Source organism: Annulohypoxylon truncatum (assembly GCF_022578515.1).
Source record: "Annulohypoxylon truncatum strain CBS 140777 unplaced genomic scaffold F4807scaffold_14, whole genome shotgun sequence".
Classification (NCBI taxonomy): domain Eukaryota; kingdom Fungi; phylum Ascomycota; class Sordariomycetes; order Xylariales; family Hypoxylaceae; genus Annulohypoxylon; species Annulohypoxylon truncatum.
Window position 1 is genome coordinate 100,128 of NW_025953800.1, and position 20,913 is coordinate 121,040.

The window sequence follows — 20,913 nt, forward strand, 5'->3', positions numbered from 1 at the left end:
TCTTGGGTCACAATTGCACTTGTCTAGGTGGTGCCGATAAAGTGGGTCATTCCGGTCCTTAAAACTCCACCCTTTTTGATGTGGGGCCGAGTGGTGGTCACTCTCCTTCCTCCCTTGATTATGTTACGCTGTTAGTTCTCAACATCATCCCTTGCATTGTATCTTGTAAACGACTCCCCTAAAAGGCCTCCAATCAGTCCATCACCTACGTCAGCTGCAGGAATCCTTAACTGTGGTTTTTTGGTTTCCTCGACCATAAACTCTGTGGTGTGTTTAGCCAGTACCTGTGATAATGGCAAGGCGCATTTGCAATCATATTTGGAGTCTAGGAGAAGCTGAGGTAAAATATGTATTTCCTTCCTGAATCCTCTCTAAGTATATGTATATATACAAGCGGTACTTCGAAACAGGCACATCACGACTGGCTCGCCAGTTGGGTCAGCCATCTTTCCAGATCAGCCATGATGCGCTCCCCGAACGTCGTATCAACAGCACAGTCCGGCCAGTTGGCGCTGACACACATTCCCCGGCCAGCGACGCTGATCGGGGCAAACTCGATAGCGGCAGCGGGTATCTCAGCGCTAAGGCCAAACTGCGCTCGGTCGATCGACCACCTCTGGTCGTCGTCGGATTTGGCGTTACCACCGGTGGTGCTCAGCCTGTTGCCGTCCAGCACGCCAACGTTGGTCACCAGCCACGAGAACTGGCGCTTTTTCTTCGCCATGCTGCTCATCGTCTGCTGCCAGTCCGTCACGTACTTGAACACTCCGATGAGATCGTTTCGCAGCCCACCTTCCAGCTTGCGCACTATCTCCAGCCGATTCTGCGCCGACGCGGCCCAGAGCTCGTGTTGGAGGTCGGAGGACAGATCTCTGCCATCGCTGGTATCATCGGCCGGTAGCTTGGAACGAATCTGCGCGACCTGTTTCGCGTCGAATTTATGGAACACCTGAGTCACGTAGTTGGCCACTGCTCTGTCGGAGCGAACCCATGGAGCGTCTGGCGGGGCGGGCGGCAGGTTCCGGCGGTGATCCACAATGGTAGCACATTGAAAGGCCGGGGCGACCGTGCTGTCGAGGCGCGATGAGAAGGCAATAAGCGCTAATCCGTTTAACAGGCCGGTGATGGTAGTCTTGTTCTGTCGACAGAGAGCTAGGATCGCAAGTAGAGCTGTGTTATCCATAAAAAAGGTCCGGAACTGGGTCTTGTATGGAGAGCTGCGAATCGGGCACCAGGCTGCTTGGGATACGTCCCTATTAAGAAATTGGGGCCGAATTTCCTCCCAAAACATTTTGGCGAGGTACGTGAGATCTACTGGAAGACTTATTAAGCTCTCGATTGGTATTGGAAGCAAGGGTGGCTCTTGAGGCAGTGTCAGGATATCGCCATCCAAGCCCGTCCGCTCATATGCTCCATTCTTGGCATTATTGAGCATCTCGAGGAAGTCTTCATGGAACACCTTGGCACCTGCACCGTCGAATTGGGGATGATTCCAAGTGAGTAGGACCTCCATGGTAGGAGCATTCCCTTGCCGGACGATGGTAATTTTCCAGCCCGGCTGCTTAATGGAAAGGTCTGGGAAATGTTCATCGAGCTGAGTGCGAAAGGTTTCCTGGACCGTTTCTTCAAAGCCGTCATGCTCTCCGATGTAAAGCCATTTTATATGTTGCGTTAAGTCAAGATTCTGCAGTTGGATCCACGAGGGAGCCTTGGAGGTTGCATTCATCATGCCGACTTGCAGCATCGGATGTCTCATAACGGTGTCCACGACAGCGACCTTGACTGCCTGCTCCAGCTGGGTCCGTGAATCTGCCGGCGCAAGACGTGACGGTATTGCATAGCGACAAGAGAGGACAGTGCCACGATATTGGTCCAGCAGATACATGGCCAGTTGGTACGCCTCGCTAGACAAGTAGTTGTGTGTTAGATGGGCCGAGATGTCATGTCAGTATGTGATAACGGGTGCTTACTTAATTCCGAATTTGCGCAGCACCGTCGTCTCTGTGCCATGGTTCGATCCCTTTGCCATGGTTCGTTGCTGACTTAGCGAATTGAAAGAAGACGGAGCTGATAAATGATCGATTGCTGCCAGAGCATGCGTGTAATAGGTATCGTTGTGACAGCCTCAATTCGGACTTAGCGACAGGTTTGGCGATATGATTGACTATGGAATTGAGAAACGGTTGTTATTCTGTGTTGTAGAGACTGGGGGAGCTGGAGATTACCTTAGCTACCTAGCCTAGTAAGTAGCATCCCTTAGAGCTAACACTAAGAGTCGAACCGCCGGTACCTATTGGATAGATTATCATCAAGGGTGTATTACTATTAATTTTACCCTGGGCGTGTACCCATATATAAACAAAAGATCATTGCACAAGCAGAAGTGCGGCTGACAGTGACCCCTGTGATCCGCGGTACGACGGCGGACGATAGTACCCGTAACATAACATAATCAAGGAGACAATTGACCCGATTAGAATTATACTTGGTTTTTCATCACATTTCCAACAACATGGGGGTAAATGAAGTTGATATGAATGCTTTGATGGCATAGCATTGTAATCATCATTCTTCCAGTAACATAAGTGCAGATATTTTCGATCTTCTCTCTATTAGAACGCCTTGAGTAGGCTTCTTCTGCATGGCCTGCATGGCCTCACTCAGGCTCTTCTGTCCGTACATTCTGGCCTGGATATGACTAGGTAGCCACTCTCGCAGCGCTATTCGCTCCAGAGTTAACCGCATTCGGAGTCGTCTTCAAGAAAGACGAATTATCTCCGGCAGCAAAACAACCAGTCAAGCTCGTCTCCCCAAATGGAGGGTTGGTCTTTATATCCCCCTGCGGTGTAATCTCGAGACCCAGTTGCTTTACTAGAAAGTCACTCTTCAGTTTGCTCACGGGCTTGTGTCCGAGGAATGCTTCATCCTTGGTGGTGCCATCCTCAAAGTGGATCATAATGCCGAGCTGGTTCGGGCCAAGGACGAACTTGGTGATGCGGCGACCGTCGATAGCGAAGGGCGCAGTCGGGCCAATTGCTGCCTGGAAGTCATCTTTCTTGGAGGTATCGCCATTCGTATAGATGGTGACGAATTTGGTAAACCGAGCTGCGTTGCAGGAGACGTGGAGGGCGATGGGGGTCGGCGCGACATCATTGATCGCTAGGATACCAGAGGACTCGCTTCCACGCTGCTCATAGCCATGGCAGAACGGGCAGTGGTAGTTTGATTTCTATCAAAACGAGCTTTAGAAGATCTAATAACGTTCTTACTTACATGCTTCGTCCCCAACACTCGTCAAAACCGGGTATTTCTAGAGGGACGTCGATAATACCAGTCGCGAGAACCAAGCTTCGACCCTTCCATACTTTTCCGTTCTCATCAGTAACTTCGAATATCCCCGTAATCATTCTTCTTGGCCCTCTCGATATTAGCGTCCTCATAGAAGATTGTCTGGTAGTTTCCGAGTGTGTTGTCTCTCGCTGCGTCGCGGAACTCTATGGGACTCTTACCATCCCAGGTAGGTAGCATGTGGAAGTGCGCGGTGCGCTCGTTCCGATATGAGTTGAGTCGAACACGATAGCTGTATGCACGTTGCGGGTTATGCTAACGTCTGAGGTTAACCCGGCAGGCCCTCCACCAATGATGAGGACGTCGACAAGATCGGGAGTAAGAGTTTTCGTATGAGGTGGCATTTTGGAGTTGCGGGACTATGGAGAGACTTTATGAGGAGATTTCAGATGGGTAGAAAAATGATATTGTATGCTAAGACGAGGGAGAGGATGCGCTCATATCAATCAGGCTGTTGGGCTTAGCTCTTTGTCTATAATTTGTTTGCCTTTGTGTACCTAAGTAATCTGCATAACCTACATAAACCGGCCGCGGGTTAGCCTCCGGCGCCCAATAGGTACCAGTGCCTCACCGGTCACGTTCACTACGGGGAAGTATCGCGACACATGTTATCAGATTGCAGGTAAGCTTCTTGACGTGTCACCAAGATAGAAGTGGCTGAACATATAAGGTTGAATATCCATAATATGTTGTAAAAAAGAAAGAGATAAAAAAATGGGTTGGATGTGAATCGAATCTGCGCGGGGAGACAAAAAGATAGGCGTAGTATAAGATATGCCTTGTATAAGATATGCCTTGCTGCAAAGTACTAACTAATTCGGGCGGATTAGCTTAATAAGCTAATTCTTCGCCTCGGGAAGGGAATCTAGACAGCCTCTCTTAATGCGCCATTGCCGACTCCTTCCAGAGTACTCGGTCCCGTATGTAGAATGGCAATAATGCCTGGTTCTCGGGTGCTAGGTTCTGGTTGACTTTTATGACATTCAGGATATTCTTCCACTTGGGATCTTCAAGGTATCCTGCCTGCATTTTGGCTCGAAACTCTGGGTCCATCTGTATGAGTCCTATGCTCTTAGATGCTTTGGGAGTTTCCGTAAGGCTTGTGCATTTTTGTCTTGAGCAGAGAGCATTCGGGGCACGAGTTCATATATTTCTTGAACTCCTTTCGATCCAGGACGAAACCCATTAGTTGTGGTTCTGATTTTGTGGATCCATGGTGACTAGGACCGTGAATTATCTCGAAGACTTCCGGGAATTGCTCCTGCTGTTGCTGTTGCTGTTGCTGTTGCCTTTGCTGTTGTTCTTGCCAGCTAATCATGTTTCATAATGGAGTCCTAGAAAAAATACAGGTGCCATCTGGCCCAAATTAGAGTTCGTCAGGTGGGGCGGCTGGCGAGAGGGGTAAAGGTGGTTGAAATTTTGTTGCTCGCAGGAGGGCAGACGGGAGCGACGGCTAGCCTTGACGTTGCTGGGGAGGTAGGCCAGCAGAGATAGTAGGTTTGGCGGCAGGAAGAGAGGAGATCCAAGGATCTTGTGGTGGTCAATCAGCGAGATTGCCAGGAGAGGCGGAGCCTGATGTGGATGGTCTGGCAAAAAGGGCTTGGGTGGGTATGGTCCGAAGCCAGAAAACCTAGATGTGGATGGTTCAGGGCGATACGTATCCCGTGAGAATGTGTATGGTAATCAACGGGTAGATAAAAACAAACCAACGGAAGCGCGTCCTCGCGAAGCGAAGAGAGGTACTGCCAATGTAGCAAGAAGACTGCTATAAGTGGTAGATTGATGTTGTATTCTTCTAAGTTCTAAGGTAACTTAAGGTTCATCAAAGAGTGTTATCTAGTGCTAAGGATGTCACATGACAGCCAGTTACTAGAAGACAAACTTTAAAAATGCTTATAAGCTTTATATGCCAGACGTTATGTGAGTCAGTGATTACATAACCAACAAGATCTACTCTATGGCTTTTCAAATCTCCTATTCTGCTCGCATCCTTGTTTTGGCCCTCATCACCTTATACCTACCCATACACTGGTGTTTTGTGTTGGTCAAAGGACTCGATCGAGAGTCCGTAAGATGATCACGACCATTTCAGTTGGGCTTCTTGACAATAGCAACATGAGCAACAGCCTCCAGAGTGATTTTGCTATCTCCATCTACATGAAATCCTTCCTTCTTAGTGAGGATATCCTTGTACTTAGCCACCTCCGTATCCCACTTCTCCTCATCCTCTTTCTTCCACCCACCGGCCGGCTGGCCGATGGCACTCCAGATGACGAGCGTAAATTCGTCAAGATCTCTGGCGGGCAAAAATGCGGACTTTCCTACAGCTGCACGTCCTCGAATCCAAATCCGCCTTCTACCAGTTGGTTCCTGATGTACTCGCGGTCGTTGTGCCTCATCTTCGGTTCAACTGCGAGCCGTGTGTCGGGGCCCCACACCGCACGACGGGTCTCCTGAGCGGACTCTCCCTGCAGGATCGACAGCCAGAAGGCCGTGATGGCAGTGCCTCCAGTTTTGAGGGTGCGGTACATTTCTTTGGCAGCGGCAACTGGGTCATCGATGATGGGCAAGCCGAAGGACAGAAAGGAGTGAGCAAAAGTGGAATTAGAGAATACCAGCTTCTGCGCATCCATAAGAACGGCTTTTGAGGGCTATTTGTTTCCCGCCGCGATTCCATTATAGAACTACACTATAGGCGGAGCGACATCGGTAGCGTGGAATTTTATGGTGTCAGATGGTGATGTAGCCAGGATGCTCTGGGTGACTGGTCCTAGACCACATGCATTGTCGTGAATGATGGAGTCGAGAGGGAAGGTAGGCAAGATGCTCATCTCATACTGGGCGATTGTGAGAGTCTCGTCGGCACCGATGATCTGGAACAGTTTATCATCAAAAAGCATAGCCTGCTTTGGGACGAAGCCTGAAGGAGCAGCCATCTTGCTAAGCGTGCGGTGATAATACTTAGAAAATTATAGACATATATTGGCGTGAGTAGGCAGGTAATAAATGAAGAAGACCTGATATCGGTAGTCAACAGACTCGAAGTTAGGTAGGTAGTTTTATGTTAAGTACTGGTACACGATGTAATGTAAGGGAGATACGGCACCAAGTTAAGTCGCTTTCATCGCATCTCAATACTTCCCTCGGCTGCGAATCCTTCGGCGCCCGGGGATGCGGGAATACACACTGAGGGGATACTACGAAAATCATCAAGCTTTTGGAATAAAGAAACAGAGTAAGGCGTCAAAGTAAGGGAGTAAAGATGGGTCCTTACGTTTAGCTACTCCCTTTTTGTTGTTCCTAATCTTGATGAGTGTCACTTCATCCGAACTCTGCTGGTCAAACAATACCATTTCTGCTCCTCTAAATGATTGACGCTGACTGACTGACTGACTGTCTGTCTGTCTGTCCTTGCAACTCGACCTTCTCCTTAAAGATGCTGGTGAAGTGGATTTCCGACGCCTTCGCGCTGCGATAGTCCATCAAATCAAAGACAAGGGCCGGCCTTCCACCACATCATTAAGAGGACGCTAAACGCGTAAAGAATAATTAGTTATTCACTCAGGACGATGTATATGGTAGGGTTCAAATGGGGTGTAACACATTTGATTATCTGAGCGCGTTTCTGTAAAATGCGCTCAGCATCCTCTCCTTCGTGGTCCGTCTAAATGCGCGGTCCGTCTAAAGGCATGGAGGTCCGCACTAACTACACCTAATCTAGGCTAGTTCTTTGGATACCTGATCTTATATAAATTTAGTTAAGTACCTTCTATCATCGACCTTGCTATCGCTTCCCTGACAGAACTAGTCATTGATAGCGCTATATAAGACATTTGCCCGTTGATAGTCCTACACTCGCCAGCAATCTCTCCCGGTACCTCAGTAGCAAGGCTATCAGGGACTAGATTGATCATATTGGAGTCTGTACTAGAATCAACATCGTCGTCGACGAACAGGGCTCGGTCTTCAAAGCTCATCATGGTATTACGTAATAGTGATGAACGGGTCTAAAAGATACTTAGATTTGTATGAGCGTTGTACTGTAAGATCAGGTATCTATAGAAAAGCTCCCACACTCGGCGTATGGCCCCAACAGCGGATCAGTCAGATTAATCACAGAATTCTTCTCAGAGTATTCAGATTTTCTCGTTATCAAGAATATTATCTGTCTACAAACGACAACACTCTTCTTTGTACACATTCTTGTGTCAGGGTGGATCACGTGAACTATGAGAAGATGGAAGATATCTACAACACACAGACCACCTGGCATTGGATAAGACTAACTTGAGGGCACGTGACGATAGAGCTCCTTGTTCATCACTTGACTGACCTAGAAATGGTACGTACCTATCTAACAATTAGCCCAGTTTACAGCATCTGTCACAGCTTGTTCGTGCCGGATCTCTAGCATACCCACACCAGGTAGTGAATGGTATGATCTATTGAGTATTAGTACTAAAAGCGAGCGATTTGATCCCACAGAATGGCAGTTGGATATACCCATGCTCAGCTGAGCTGATCAAGCATTCAAGGGCTAATTCCTTCTAGGATAGATGACACAATTGCCCTGTCACAACATCGGTTGCGGGGCCGTCCCGTTTCCCCCACGTATGTAGGTACTATCACGGGTTGGATCTATCAAGCATCTTCATCTTACCCACGAGGACATCATAACACCTCATCCGATTAACTTCGAGCGGAAGAAAACCCTGAGGATCTATCTATGCAATCATGTCGTGCAGCGATCAAAGCTGGCAAGGGGTTTTCAATCCCTGACACATCCTTTACAAAGAATGCATACCTCAGGTAGTACTTAGATGTTGAATACATGATGGTTGTCTTGGACTACTACACAAAACGCGTCGGTTACCGGCAAACGGAGGTATGTAAAAATTCGGCTACAAGGCCGAAGTCCTAGAAAAGATTAGGAGGATAGAATGTTGTTGGTGTAGGTCTTTTTAGACTTAAAGCAGCCGAAAACTTGGTTTAGTATATTAACCCTCGTGGTGCGAATCGCTTTGTACTCTGTATTCGTCGTACATATAACATCAATAGGTATGGACCAATGAAAGTCAAGTTGGGATAAGGCTCGTGTTACAACTTTTACGATATGCTCCAACACCTTCCTTGTCGCCTCATTTTTGTGGGTTCAGTACCCGGGGGATTTGCTGACGAACATTGTCCATGACACAAGGTATTGACATTTACTGAGTTGGCTGCAAGTTAATCATCTCGTGCATTGCTTTGTTCGTATATGGAGCGTGTGAGAAAACTGCACGAAGGGCCAACAGTCATGCAAACCCTGCTTGGCGTTAAATATCATTAAGGATGGTAACAAAAAAGCCAACATACAGGTATCATGAACCAACCAATGCAAAATTTAGATTAATTGGGCACAGCCCTCAATATATTAATAGACCAACATCCTTGGGGGCCATGTGTATAAGCATAAATCGGTCCTTTCATCTTTTATTGATTGGGTGGGGTTAAGTTATGTCAGCAAATCTTTTTAAGCCTCATGAAGCTTTTTCGGGTTAGTTCCCGCATCAAAATCCGAGATCAATTCGTGGCAACTTGCATACCCGTATTACATTAACACTAAGTAGCTGTAAGCCCGTATGCAATTATCCACTACGACGGTTGATCTGTGGTACGCAAAATAATTAATCTATCGCAATCTTAATCATTTATACATAAAAATAATTACTAGGTACATATTGCCATACATACAAATTCCCATCGCCAAGGGGGATATGCGAAGTACTCCAACACCTCGCTTGAATGACGTACCCGTATCCGAAATCAAGGAACCTTCCCGAGATCGTGTGCGTAGTGTTCTCGCGGGCGGAAATTAAGGCAAGGTCCATCATGTTCAGTAGCAAATACATCACGGATATGATACTCAGCAATCCGTTCTTCCATACGGCCAAGTCCACAGGACTTCGCCTTTCCCAGTTCGCCCGCCTCGCCCTGCGCTTGCTCAAAATCGAAATACCAAAGCGTTTTGGCTACGATTATGCTCGCTTCTGTATAGGCCATAGATTTCCCAATACATCCACGCGGGCCTATAGAAAAGGGGGCGAATCCTTCGTAAGCACGTTTATCTATGTCGACGTCACCAGAGAGGAACCGTTCTGGCTTGAATTCAAATGGCTCTGGGAAGTAGTTTTCGTTGTGGTGAAGGGCGTATGTATTCACGCCAACTTCGGTCCCCGGAGGTATGATGTGACCGTCGATAACCAGTGGGTCTGTACCACTATAGCTCTCTAGTACTTGTTCTCTCCAAAGAGTGCCGGGTATCGGCGGAGACATCCGAAGAGCCTCGTCAAGACATGCGCGTAAATAGCGACAACTTGCAAGACGTGACCCGCTCCGAATTTCGCCACCATTACGAAATGTAGATCGGATCTCGCTGACAAGTCGCTGGTAGCATCGTGTATTCCTTGAAAGATAGAAGAATAATGCACTAAGACAAGTTGACATAGTGTCACTCCCTAGTTTCCACCATTGAGTCAATAAAAGCACCATGATAGTGGGCAATCATGTAAGGGTGACCGAGAAATGCGAACCTGCTAGGAGAATGAACGTAGCCTCGGACCGAGCCTCTTCAATGAACGTATTGTCATCCTCGGGTATCTGCAAGGTATCTGACATGTAAAGAAGATCTTGCTTGGCATGCGAACTCTTGGCTAGGCGTGCCTTGATCATCTTTGTTTGGGTATTGTGGTATTGACTTCCCCTTAACAGGGCCCGAATGTGTCGAAAATACGACACAGGAATCTTGCTCAAGAAAGGTAACTGCAAGGCAACATTGAGGAATATGTTCGGGGTAGAACGAGTCATGAACCGATGAACCGTCTCCGATTGGAGATTTAGGGGATATCCAAATACAAAATGACTCATGATATCCATGGTCAAGTAACTGAATCTCTCTGTCATGTTGACAGGTGTGGAAGAATTATCTTGGCATGATAGAAGTAAATTACGGAGGAAAATATCGACTTGGTCTATCATAGTAGGCTCGAACGCTTGCAACGACCGATTGCCGACTACTGGGCCAAGGAGCTTGCGTTTCTTCTGATGCATCTGTCTGTCCATAGTACTGAAGAGGCCCCAGACACTGGGTGCCCGTTGTGCAATGAGATAAGCACGAGACTTTGTGATTCGTTCATTTTGATATATATCTGAGTTAATTAGCAACAGCCTCGTCAAGTCCTTCAGATCTTACCTCGTAGAGCACCGGCTGAGTTAAACACAAGCTTGTTAGGTCCTTGCCTAACCACAGGACCTATTTCGGTTAGGGAACGTAATCTGTACTACTACATGAATATGGATTTCCTTACCGTATTTTTTATGATCTTCCCATGTTTTGAGGTGAAGGTTGCGCCCCCAAGCATAGTAGGCACCGTAAAAGCCTGACAGTTTTGCAGTAAGGGGGCCGGGATATTTTCTCAAGGGATGAAATAGAAGACGGTGTATACCAATAGCGATGTGCTCCAATGGGTGTTAGTCTTGTTAGGCAAACATGGCAAGTAAGGTAAGCAAGCACGGTGATGTACTTACATATATTAAGGTCAAAAATGCAGCATTTAATGCATGCAGAAGTAAACTTTGAAGCAACTCCATGGCAACACAAGGTAAAAGAATGGTTGAAGGTGAAAGTGACCGCCATTGCGTAGGAACGTCGAAATCCGGAAGGATAGGTATATGATGACTGCTAGGACAAAGTCCATAAGGACAGCAGCGTATGTAATAACTGAGAATATTCTGATATAGAATACGCAGTTTAGGGGCTGCTAAGGAAAGACTCGTCGAAAACTAAGGTTTCATCGCATAGCCTCGCTCTATGCACAATTTTGGGTAGTATCTGCCCCCCCTGTCGTGGCCCATTCTCCCCGGCCCCCCGACCCCCCGGCCCAAAACGGCAACAGGAACTACTGCGTAGATTAGCCAATGATTGCGTGGAAACCCGTATAAGTCGAAAAGCGTTGCGGCAATGCTAATTAATTGGTGAACGTGAGCAGAGCAGACGGTTACGCGATCAATTAAAGAATTAGGTTGATCGGTAGATCGTGGAGTAAACAACGTCCAATAACCAACATGACTACTTAATCAACACTGCAAGTGTGCCACGTTGCTAAGAGCAAAGAGCTGTGTTTCAACGATTTTTATCTTTCAGTCGTACCTAGGTACTAAAAATAAAGCTTTCGGATCGTTCCATCCGTTTCGTCACAAAAGCCTTCCAGCTTGATATGCCGCTTCGTGGCCCAGATAGATGTTGAAACTGATAAAAGGCATAGACAGACCGTAAAGCGCACAGAGCAAATCTCAGACAGTCAGGCTGAAAATTTATTAAGTGTGACACACCACCGGGTTCCGACATACGAACACATTGACCCGATATGTCATATCCCGATCGGACCCCAATCATGAAGGGAGATAGGGGCAGGGTAACGGTAAGGCTGCAGCGCTTATTACAACCGGTGTGTTGGTTATTGAAAGAGTGTTGCTCGCCAATGAAACATGATACAATGCACCAGGTGCCAACATTCTTTTCTATTGAATGTCCGTTTAAATCAATCAGTCCCTCTCTGTCATCCATTTTTTCCTAGGAAATTTCACTTCTCTTGGAGAATCCCGCTTTCCAAGATCGACTACGTTTACTTCAATACTCCATGATGGAGCTCGAATCGAACATCGGCCTAAACGGCCACAATTTCGATAAAATTTCTGAGCCCAAGTCCGACCTAGAGCAGGAAGAAGTTGACTTGGCTGCTCAGCAGCCTGACAAAGTCGATGGCCGCGAGATCGTATACATCCAAGGTCCCAGGTTTTGGCTCATCTCTGCCGTGTAAGTGGAAATTTCGAACCACACGTGAACGTACAGATCACTCACATCTTCATCAGTGTGGCAATAATGATGTTCATGGTAAACTTCGAAGTCCCCGTCGTCGTTACAGCTTTAGTTGCCATCACAGACGAGCTAGGAGGATTTGAGAATGTGGGCTGGGTTGTTTCTGCCTACTTGCTAGGATACGTAGGCACGTCACTCGATCACCGAACTAATCGTCTCCTCCGTCACTAATAGATCTTAATAGCTGTCATCGTCATCTTCGCCAAGTTTAGCGATATATTTGGCCGAAAGCTTATCTTCATGTTATCCATCTTTATCTTTATCGTCTTCTCTGCCGCCTGCTCTGCTGCACAAACTATAGTTCAGCTGTGAGACACGACCAACATCCACGCCTGGTTTGGACAAATGCTCACATCTTAGCAGTGCTGTCTTTCGAGCGTTACAGGGGGTTGGCGGGGGTGGTTGTTGGTCCCTTGCCACAATATTTGTCATCGAGTTGGTCCCACCAGAGAAATGTGCCCAATACGTATCGAATATCTCTACAGTAAACGCTTTGGCACTTCTCGTGGGACCTATCGTTGGCGGAGCCATAGCCTCCGGGACAACTTGGAGATGGATTTTCATCGTGAAGTTAGTTTAAACCCCATGTTACGCGTTTCCATATTATCCTGCAGATCTACTCACATTCGATCGGTACCACAGTGTTCCGATATGCATTCCAGCGTTTGTCATTGGAATTTTTGCCATCCCTAATGGCTTTCCATATGGAGATCGAGTGAATTACCGGCAGAAGGCCGCGGCCAAGAGTCCGCTCAGTCGGATAGACATACTTGGTAATATACTCATCTTGTTTGCAACGCTAGCTTTGACTTCGGCATTTGAGGAAGCCGACAAGAAATTCCCATGGAGGTCCGGATATGTCATTGCCTTGTTGACCATAGCCGGACTTCTTTGGATTGCTCTGGGTTGGTGGGAGTACTACGTCACAGCCGCCAACAATGTTCGGGAGCCTATCCTACCTTGGCGATTTTTGAATAATCGTCACATGATGGGAATTCTACTGTAAGACCTCCTGGCTTGATTATCCTTCAAATTATGAACGATTCAGCTAATGCATATTCATAAGAAACTTGGTTTTCCTCGGCGGCCCTACTATTATTTCTATGTTCATCATCCCACAGAGGTTCGAGTTGGTATATAACAGTTCTGGTATCGGCGCTGGTGTGAAGTTAATCCCTTTCACGGCTTTGATCCCGATTGGATCAATTGTTGGATCTACTCTCGCTGGAAAACACAAAGTTCCGCCTGTATACATCCTATTGTTTGGCTCCGCCCTACAAGTGATTGCCTTCGCCCTATTAGGCACACTTCCAAAGGTTCTAACTATACCACCACGAGTCTACGGCTTAGAAGTCATGGCTGGATTCGGGAGCGGATCTAATTTTGCACTGTTGTTCATAATGATTCAGTTTGTAAATGAGAGGGTTGACCATGGTAAGTATTGCCGTCTTCCACGTCTCCGTCGTTTGGGATACCATTCTAATTTGTCTTAGCCGTTGCCATGGGCGCTGGGTCCCAATTCAGGATGATGGGAAGTTCCTTGGTTCTAGCAATTGCGACCTCGGTTTCCAACACTTATGCCAGGCCGAAGCTGCAGACACTTCTTGGTATTTCAGATACTGATGCCCTCTCTGCAATCATACCTACGTTGTCACCAGCACTTCAAGAACAAGTCCGATTGCTCCTTGCAGAAAGTTACAATCGCCAGGTCCTTGTCCTATGTGTCTCTGCGGCATTACAAATCCCCTGTACCTTCTTGATGTGGAGGAAGAAGCAGCTTACTGTCTAAGTCACCATCCACTCTTTTTTTGATGGAACATTGATCTTCAATCAGAAGATCATGAGGTTACCTATGCAAGATGTCCAAGGAGGCTTTCGGGTAGGCGCTTTGAAACTGCCTTATATTTCTAATACTGTTGTGGTATCACATGGTTGTGTCGGCAAGATAGGTACATTCATTGGATATCGGTCAGCTACTCAACCTAAGTTCAGGTAGCTACAAAAGGAAGAACAGCTGGAATATGTGTCTTTCTTACTAAACTTTGAAGAATGTTAATCTCCGGGGCTGTAAGGCTTTTGCGATACATCGTGTGCGAAATATAGGTAGTAGTTTAGGTTGAATTCAGTATATCGGCTAACCTTCGGAGGTGTAGCAATTGCTGTCCATTTCCTTAGGAAAAGCGCAGTGCCGAAGGTACGGGGAGGCGTCACAAGCCAGTGCTAGTATGCATACCATATCTTAGAAGACATTCAGATACTAGGTGTCACCTACCTAAGTAACTCTCGCGTAACCCTACTAATGTTCGTAAAATACTAGGTATGATATATTATCCGCTCCCAAGTAAAAATGTTTTGGCCGTCAGTTTTGTAACATTTTTAGGTAGGCCCTATGTGCTGTAATGGAGGTATTGTGATCATATGCCTGGTTGCGGCACATGTCAGACTTATATACACCGCTTCATGCACATCACTTTTTTTCTTTCGTCTCTCAACATTGGATGTAACATATTAGTAAACACCCGGTACGTGCGTACCCAAGTACCTATTAGCATAGCACATATGAATGGTCAAAAAGCGAAATCGTGATGGTGGGGGTCTATTGGTTGTTAGTTGTTGGAGAAAGCGTTGGATACTAGCCTCTAATCCTATATGAGGGCGACGAGGAAGCGCCGAGCCTCATAACGGCGTCGGAATGCAAGTTGGCGCACAGTGGCACTATAGGCTAGGAGACTCCCAACTGGACGTATCCGAGGCTCCATCAGCTGCAATGTCGAGCAGACCTACATGCACGTCATCGCAGGCGCGGACGAATGGAAGCTGAACCCAAACTTTGTCTTCCGATGGCTACGCCTCTAATTATACATCTTCAATCACTCTGCCCATTTTCATATTGCTTGTTGTGTTACTCTATATGGATATAGTATGCGTCCTATTATGTTACATATTCTCATTAGATGCATGGAATACGTACCTAAATTAACAATCCTCATATTATCTTTATTTAATGTATTTATATTGTTTAAAAAAGGTCTCTCGGTCATAGAATGATCTCACCATCTTGGCAGCCTCGTCACCATAACCGATATTTCTGATAGTTGGGTGTTGGTGCACCCAGTCGAGATTGAGGATGAGTGTGCTGATAAGGGGGGAGGACGTAGTCCTCACCGTCAATAACAATCCATCGCAGGCCTCAAATGAATGATATATACCTTGTCACTGGTTATCTCTCTGGTCCAACCATTGATTCTTTCCTCGGGTATTCTCCTTTATCACAAAGATGGCTTCTAGTGCATCTCTCAATGATACAGCAATCGAGGCCATTAGAAGGGGTCCGGCTTTAGAACCTCCTCCTGGGACTGAACCCAACTTCATTGACCCGCCTAACAATAATAAACTAGCTGTTGCAGTAATTTCCGTGTGTTCAACTCTATCTATCCTATTTTACCTAGCCCGGATTTATACGAGAATATTCTATATGAAAAAAGCCAGACTTGAAGATTGTTAGTCTTCCAAACCCCCTTTTCGTAGGTTCCTCGACGACTAACTTACCTCAAACTAGATATCGGGCTTGTTGCACTTGTAACCGACACCCTACCCTTGCCTTATTAACGTACAATATATAGCATTATGCTAACATAGAATAGCCATTTCTCGTTGCTGGAGCAGCAAAATTCGCCGCCATGACAATTTCAAGTCCTGGTTTGTTCGTGAGACAGTGGAATATGCGAGTGATCGATCTCGAAGGATTCATTTATGTCAGTTCACTTAAAATTTGCACCCTACGAAAAGCTACTTACCGAAGACAGTCTTACATTGTCGTGACTATTCAATACTGCGTTACTCTCGCCTTGGTCAAGGTAGCTATAATCTTGGAATGGATTCACTTCTTTGTTCCGAGAGCCACTCGCAACACCTTTTACTGGATTTGCTATGGCATGATCGTCGCCAACTGCTGTCTATACCTTGCGACAGTCCTTTGTATCAATTACGCATGCACACCACGAGAAAAGATCTGGCGCCGATATCTCCCAGGGACATGTATCAATACCGTCATCTTTAACGTCGTTATCACATCCATTCACCTAGTCTTCGATATCCTCATGCTGTTGGTCCCACATAGGATTATCTGGAAGTTATCATTGTCATCTCGACAGAGGATTGGAATTTCAGCAATTTTCTCAGTAGGCATCATGTGCGTCACTCCTCACTCATAACGGTCAAGGTATCTGGAACACTAATGGTCCTTTATTTGTCACAGGACTTGTGTGTGCGCTGCAGGCCGTGTTGCTTCTTCAGTTAATATGATCTATTCTACTGACCTTACCTACGATTACTCTGGATACCTAGTCTGGGGCTTGGCTGAATGTGCAACAGCAGGATTAATATTCTGTGTCCCGGCAATCCCTGTCTTGTTCCGTTACCGATTTCAGTTGCCGAGTATTGGTCTCCGATTTCGAGATAAGATGGGCACAATATTCTCACAACATCCCTCTACGACTAGCTCTCAACTTCCTTCAAGACCTAAAACAAATCATCGAAGCGCGCCCCCTGACGTAGCCCCTTGGATAGATGTGGATAGTGTGGCAAATCTCACTGAATTGGAGCCTGTAAGAACACGGAGCGGCGAGGGAAATGATCAACTCCAGGAGGAAGGATTCATATCTCATTCTGAGGGAGGAATACTTAGGACCACGGAAATTGCCATCACTACTAGTGAAAACCCGGATATAAAGAGCCCTCATCGCCGGGGTCCCCACCAACCTTGGTTGGACTGCGACTCTTCTGATTGATGAGATAGGTGCTTGGAGGTTAGATATGATCGAAATAGTGCATCGGAGACATCTTCCCTACGGTCTTTCATAATACCCTTTAATATATCATTTTGATTCTTGCTTTAACTTGAATTCTATCTGTTGTAGTCCATAGGATTACAAGCATGACCAAGCCTTTGAGTTAAATAACTCCAATGGTCCCGATATTCGTAGATATATGTCGTCTCCGCGCCTCACAGCTGAAGGTGTCATCGCGTTAAATCGCAAATGCCGTAGTGCCCCTGTTACGGTAGAAGACTCTTGCCTCTAAGTGGTGGATCAAGGTCGACAATGCTACAAGGAGGCTCAATTAGTGGGATCCCAGCATGGCGGTTCCAGGCCCTCCGGATGCCGAAACAGGAAATGTCTAAATTGAGGAAATGGCACCACGATTGAATAAATAATCATAATGAACCCCGACAATTCACTCGCGGTCAATCTTTGCAATCAATTTGCAAACAGGATCAATCGTCAGGATGGTCGTCACGGTATCCAGTCTTCTGTCGTTCACTCTGCTTGCGGGCGGAGTCCACGCTGCCTCCTTGCACAGAATGAGAAGCAGGGTAGCCCCTGAGGGCTTCGTTACCGTCAAGGAAGGCAAATTCCAGCTCGATGGGAAAGACTTCAATTTCGCTGGAAGCAATGCGTACTATTTTCCCTTCGACAGCGTAAACAATACCTTACACTATTTTCCATGCGACTAAGGATGTCATCGCTGATCGGAACATAGAATGCGACCGATGTTGAGCTTGGACTCGCTGCTGCCAAGGATGCCGGGTTGAAGGTGTTCCGCACTTGGGGCTTCAACGACAAGAACGTGACCTTCGACCCCCAAGGCTTACCTCAGTACGGCGGCGAAGGCGCGGGCGCTACAGATGCTATCTTCCAGTGGTGGGCGAACGGCACGTCCACCATCAACATCACCGAGTTCGACAAGGTGGTCGACGCCGCTACTAAGGCGGACATTAAGCTCATCGTCACCTTCACCAACAACTGGGCCGACTACGGCGGCATGGACGTCTTTACCATCAATCTCGGCGGGCAGTACCACGACGATGCAAGTCCATCCACCCATTCCCACTTCAAATTCTTCTCCCTCTCCCTCTTCCATACCCTCTTCGCAGTACACCTAACACTAACGCAAGCCCACAGTTCTACCGCCTCCCCCAGATCAAAGACGCGTATAAGCGGTACATATCAACATTCATCTCGCGCTACGCAAACTCCCCGACGATCATGGCCTGGGAACTCGCCAACGAGCCGCGCTGCAGCGGCGACGCCGTGCGCAACCTCCCCACATCCGACAACTGTACAGCCGCCACGCTAACCACATGGATCGACGAGATGAGCTCCTACATCAAGGGCGTCGACGCGAACCACCTAGTAACATGGGGCGGCGAAGGCGGGTTCAACCGGGCCTCAGACGACTGGGCGTACAACGGGGCGGACGGGGGGGATTTCGACGCGAACCTAGCGCTCCCCAACGTCGACTTCGGCGTGTTCCACACGTACCCCGATTGGTGGACGAAGACGGTGGCGTGGACGGACCAGTGGATCCGGGACCATGCTGCGGCGGCCAGGGAGGCGGGGAAGCCGGTCGTGCACGAGGAGTACGGGTGGATGACGCCGGAGGTGCGGGAGCAGAACGGGATCCCCGCGTCCAACGCGACGAGGGTCGAGGTAGAGGGCGGGTGGCAGAAGATCATGCTCGAGGAGGGCATGGCGGATATGTACTGGCAGTACGGCTTCTCGGGGTACTCTTACGGGCGGAATCATAATGATGGGTTTACTATTTACTTGGATGATGAGGAGGCGCAGACGCTGGTGTATGAGCATGCCAAGGAAGTTAACAGTCTCTAGGCTGATTGTGAGACCCTTTTTTACAGAGTCATGGGATACTGAAACATTGAGCTAGACTGAATACCAATCTATAGATGAGATTACATGAATAAACGTCAATGTGGGTGACTCATTTCGTAGAATGTAGGAACATGGTCATTTGGTCACGGCTAGTTGCTAAGGCAACTGACACCTGACAACGTGTAGTAGGTTTATATAGATAGACAAATGATCACTTTGCAGAGATTACCAAATGGCACAATGGGAAAGTGGTGCGCTGTGGACATCCACCTAAGTTATGGTTGCGGCTCTACAGCGCGAAATGATTCACCGTGTCATTTGGTAATCTCGTTTTGTTTCCACGCAGGTTCGATTCACATCCAATCTCCCCTTTTTTTCTTCTTCGCCATACAAAGTCATTATTCCTACTAGGTACTTCAAAATATGAATAAATATATGACTCAATCCCAATTCTACGTTCCTAGAATACTAACCTACTCCTTAGCTCACATATTCCCAGGAACCGCCAAGGTAAACCCGCCGTCGACAATCATGACAGTACCCCAGACGAAGTCGTTCGTGGCAAGCATCAGCACGACCTAGCACGTTAATCAGTAAGCAAATTGTTTTCTAGTGGTCGCTAATTCTACAACTCTCAGAGTCGAACCCAGCTTACATAGCAAAGATAGGGGTAATGAAGAAAAAAAAAGATCAAACGTACACTAGCAAGTTCCTGCGGCGTCCCCATGCGGGTGGGTATCCTAACGCCCATGCTCTTAAGGAACTTCCCGAAGTCCTCGTTTGACTCCGTGCTCTCGTTCTCGGCGTTCGACTCGCCCGTCGTCATCTCGGATGGGAAGTATCCTGTTACATTAGCGCCATTTGGGGCCCCTTTTCTTTTAAAAAACAACGATGAAACATGATAAAGGAGAAGATATGGTAGATCATATTGAAGCGGTTGGAGCGAGAAAACGGTAAGGGGTAGTCACTCACCTAAAGCAAGCCCATTGACTCGAACATTCACCTGCTCGTGGCTAAATTCGAACGCGAGCTGGCGTGTGAGATGTATGAACGCGGCTTTGCTAACCTGTTATCCACGGACCTGTCAGCCATGCGCTAAAACCTTTAGGGAATTTATTGTATGCCTGACGTACGTTATAAGGGAACTGGCGGTTTTGCGACCTATAGAACGATTGCAATTAGTCATCACGCTAGTAAACCCCTATCCCGTCTATCGAAGCCCATCATCGGATACCTATCGAGGTACTCACATCCGCAACAACCCAGCCATCGAGCAGTTATTAATCACGCTGCCCACCCTTCCCGTCGGGCCCGAGATCGCCTTAGCAAGGAGGGGTAGGAACGCGGCCGTGACGAAGTATTGCGAGGTGACATTGACGTCGAATGCTGTGTAACCATAATCAGTCAGCGTAAAAGAACCCACATGATGACGACCTCATGTATGCGGGTTGTCTGACATCTCTGCCAAGCACCTTCTTTATCCTCAGCCAGCATGGCCTCGCTAAAAGCGTCCGGCCCGTCCTGCGCGCTCGCGCTCGTTCGTCCGCCCCACACCCCGGCGTTGTTGACGAGACTAGCGAAGCGTTATCGTGAGAAAGGTATGTCCTTAGGTAGATACTCCATTGCGATGGATGGGAAGGAGTCGGGGAGAGGAGGACGGAACTCACATGTTAACAAACCCCTCCTTCTCTTTGATTACCGCGACGGCGTCCTTGACGCTATCTTTCGACGTAACGTCCATGGCAAGCGGCACGATACTGCCCCCGTCCGCCCCGAGTCTCTCCGGAGTGCCGTGGACGTGCGCGCTTGTCTCAAGGACGTCGACGCGGCGTCCTGTGATGTAGACCTTGGCTCCGTTGGCAGCTAGTGTTTGGGCGATCACTATGAATCTATGCGTAAGTCATCTGGAAGTCTATCTAAAAAGGAGGAGCGAGGGGAGAGGAAGGAATGCTTGAATCCAGAGGCCGGCTTACTCAA

General features: G+C 47.5%; 8 protein-coding genes across 8 annotated transcripts; 3 read left to right on the forward strand and 5 right to left on the reverse strand.

Moving 5' to 3' along the window:
• Positions 1-33: 33 nt before the first annotated feature.
• On the reverse strand, positions 34-2,377 carry F4807DRAFT_423759 (uncharacterized protein). Its single transcript, XM_047997810.1, has 2 exons — positions 1,971-2,377; positions 34-1,904 (listed from the first exon to the last, which is right to left on the reverse strand). Exons 1-2 carry the CDS (start codon positions 2,027-2,029, stop codon positions 416-418), a joined length of 1,548 nt encoding a protein of 515 aa, XP_047854601.1. The 5' UTR covers positions 2,030-2,377; the 3' UTR covers positions 34-415.
• A 43-nt stretch (positions 2,378-2,420) lies between these two features.
• Positions 2,421-3,692, reverse strand: F4807DRAFT_467232 (FAD/NAD(P)-binding domain-containing protein; the record flags this gene model as incomplete). Its single annotated transcript, XM_048002465.1, has 4 exons — positions 2,421-3,179; positions 3,274-3,411; positions 3,494-3,546; positions 3,576-3,692. The coding sequence occupies 4 exons, from the start codon at positions 3,690-3,692 to the stop codon at positions 2,699-2,701; spliced, it is 789 nt and encodes a 262-aa protein (XP_047854602.1). The 3' UTR covers positions 2,421-2,698.
• Positions 3,693-5,436: 1,744 nt separating this feature from the next.
• F4807DRAFT_459918 (S-adenosyl-L-methionine-dependent methyltransferase) lies at positions 5,437-6,284 on the reverse strand (the record flags this gene model as incomplete). Its single annotated transcript, XM_048001439.1, has 3 exons — positions 5,437-5,611; positions 5,674-5,969; positions 6,039-6,284. 3 exons carry the CDS (start codon positions 6,282-6,284, stop codon positions 5,437-5,439), a joined length of 717 nt encoding a protein of 238 aa, XP_047854603.1.
• A 2,712-nt stretch (positions 6,285-8,996) lies between these two features.
• Positions 8,997-11,112, reverse strand: F4807DRAFT_423767 (cytochrome P450). The gene is made up of 5 exons (XM_047997811.1): positions 10,915-11,112; positions 10,695-10,845; positions 10,580-10,639; positions 9,921-10,535; positions 8,997-9,845 (listed from the first exon to the last, which is right to left on the reverse strand). The coding sequence occupies exons 1-5, from the start codon at positions 10,975-10,977 to the stop codon at positions 9,154-9,156; spliced, it is 1,581 nt and encodes a 526-aa protein (XP_047854604.1). The 5' UTR covers positions 10,978-11,112; the 3' UTR covers positions 8,997-9,153.
• A 329-nt stretch (positions 11,113-11,441) lies between these two features.
• On the forward strand, positions 11,442-14,752 carry F4807DRAFT_423769 (putative multidrug resistance protein fnx1). Its single transcript, XM_047997812.1, has 7 exons — positions 11,442-12,202; positions 12,259-12,392; positions 12,450-12,573; positions 12,629-12,835; positions 12,908-13,267; positions 13,332-13,699; positions 13,759-14,752. Exons 1-7 carry the CDS (start codon positions 12,027-12,029, stop codon positions 14,052-14,054), a joined length of 1,665 nt encoding a protein of 554 aa, XP_047854605.1. The 5' UTR covers positions 11,442-12,026; the 3' UTR covers positions 14,055-14,752.
• A 405-nt stretch (positions 14,753-15,157) lies between these two features.
• Positions 15,158-17,249, forward strand: F4807DRAFT_423773 (uncharacterized protein). Its single transcript, XM_047997813.1, has 5 exons — positions 15,158-15,765; positions 15,825-15,844; positions 15,910-16,020; positions 16,072-16,457; positions 16,524-17,249. Exons 1-5 carry the CDS (start codon positions 15,543-15,545, stop codon positions 17,053-17,055), a joined length of 1,272 nt encoding a protein of 423 aa, XP_047854606.1. The 5' UTR covers positions 15,158-15,542; the 3' UTR covers positions 17,056-17,249.
• Positions 17,250-17,493: 244 nt separating this feature from the next.
• Positions 17,494-19,059, forward strand: F4807DRAFT_423776 (glycoside hydrolase family 5 protein). Its single transcript, XM_047997814.1, has 3 exons — positions 17,494-17,744; positions 17,807-18,133; positions 18,229-19,059. The coding sequence occupies exons 1-3, from the start codon at positions 17,553-17,555 to the stop codon at positions 18,934-18,936; spliced, it is 1,227 nt and encodes a 408-aa protein (XP_047854607.1). The 5' UTR covers positions 17,494-17,552; the 3' UTR covers positions 18,937-19,059.
• F4807DRAFT_69442 (uncharacterized protein) lies at positions 19,053-20,874 on the reverse strand. The gene is made up of 8 exons (XM_048003361.1): positions 20,604-20,874; positions 20,394-20,509; positions 20,187-20,322; positions 20,070-20,097; positions 19,909-20,002; positions 19,637-19,779; positions 19,410-19,514; positions 19,053-19,343 (listed from the first exon to the last, which is right to left on the reverse strand). The coding sequence occupies exons 1-7, from the start codon at positions 20,675-20,677 to the stop codon at positions 19,422-19,424; spliced, it is 684 nt and encodes a 227-aa protein (XP_047854608.1). The 5' UTR covers positions 20,678-20,874; the 3' UTR covers positions 19,053-19,343; positions 19,410-19,421.
• Positions 20,875-20,913: the final 39 nt, after the last annotated feature.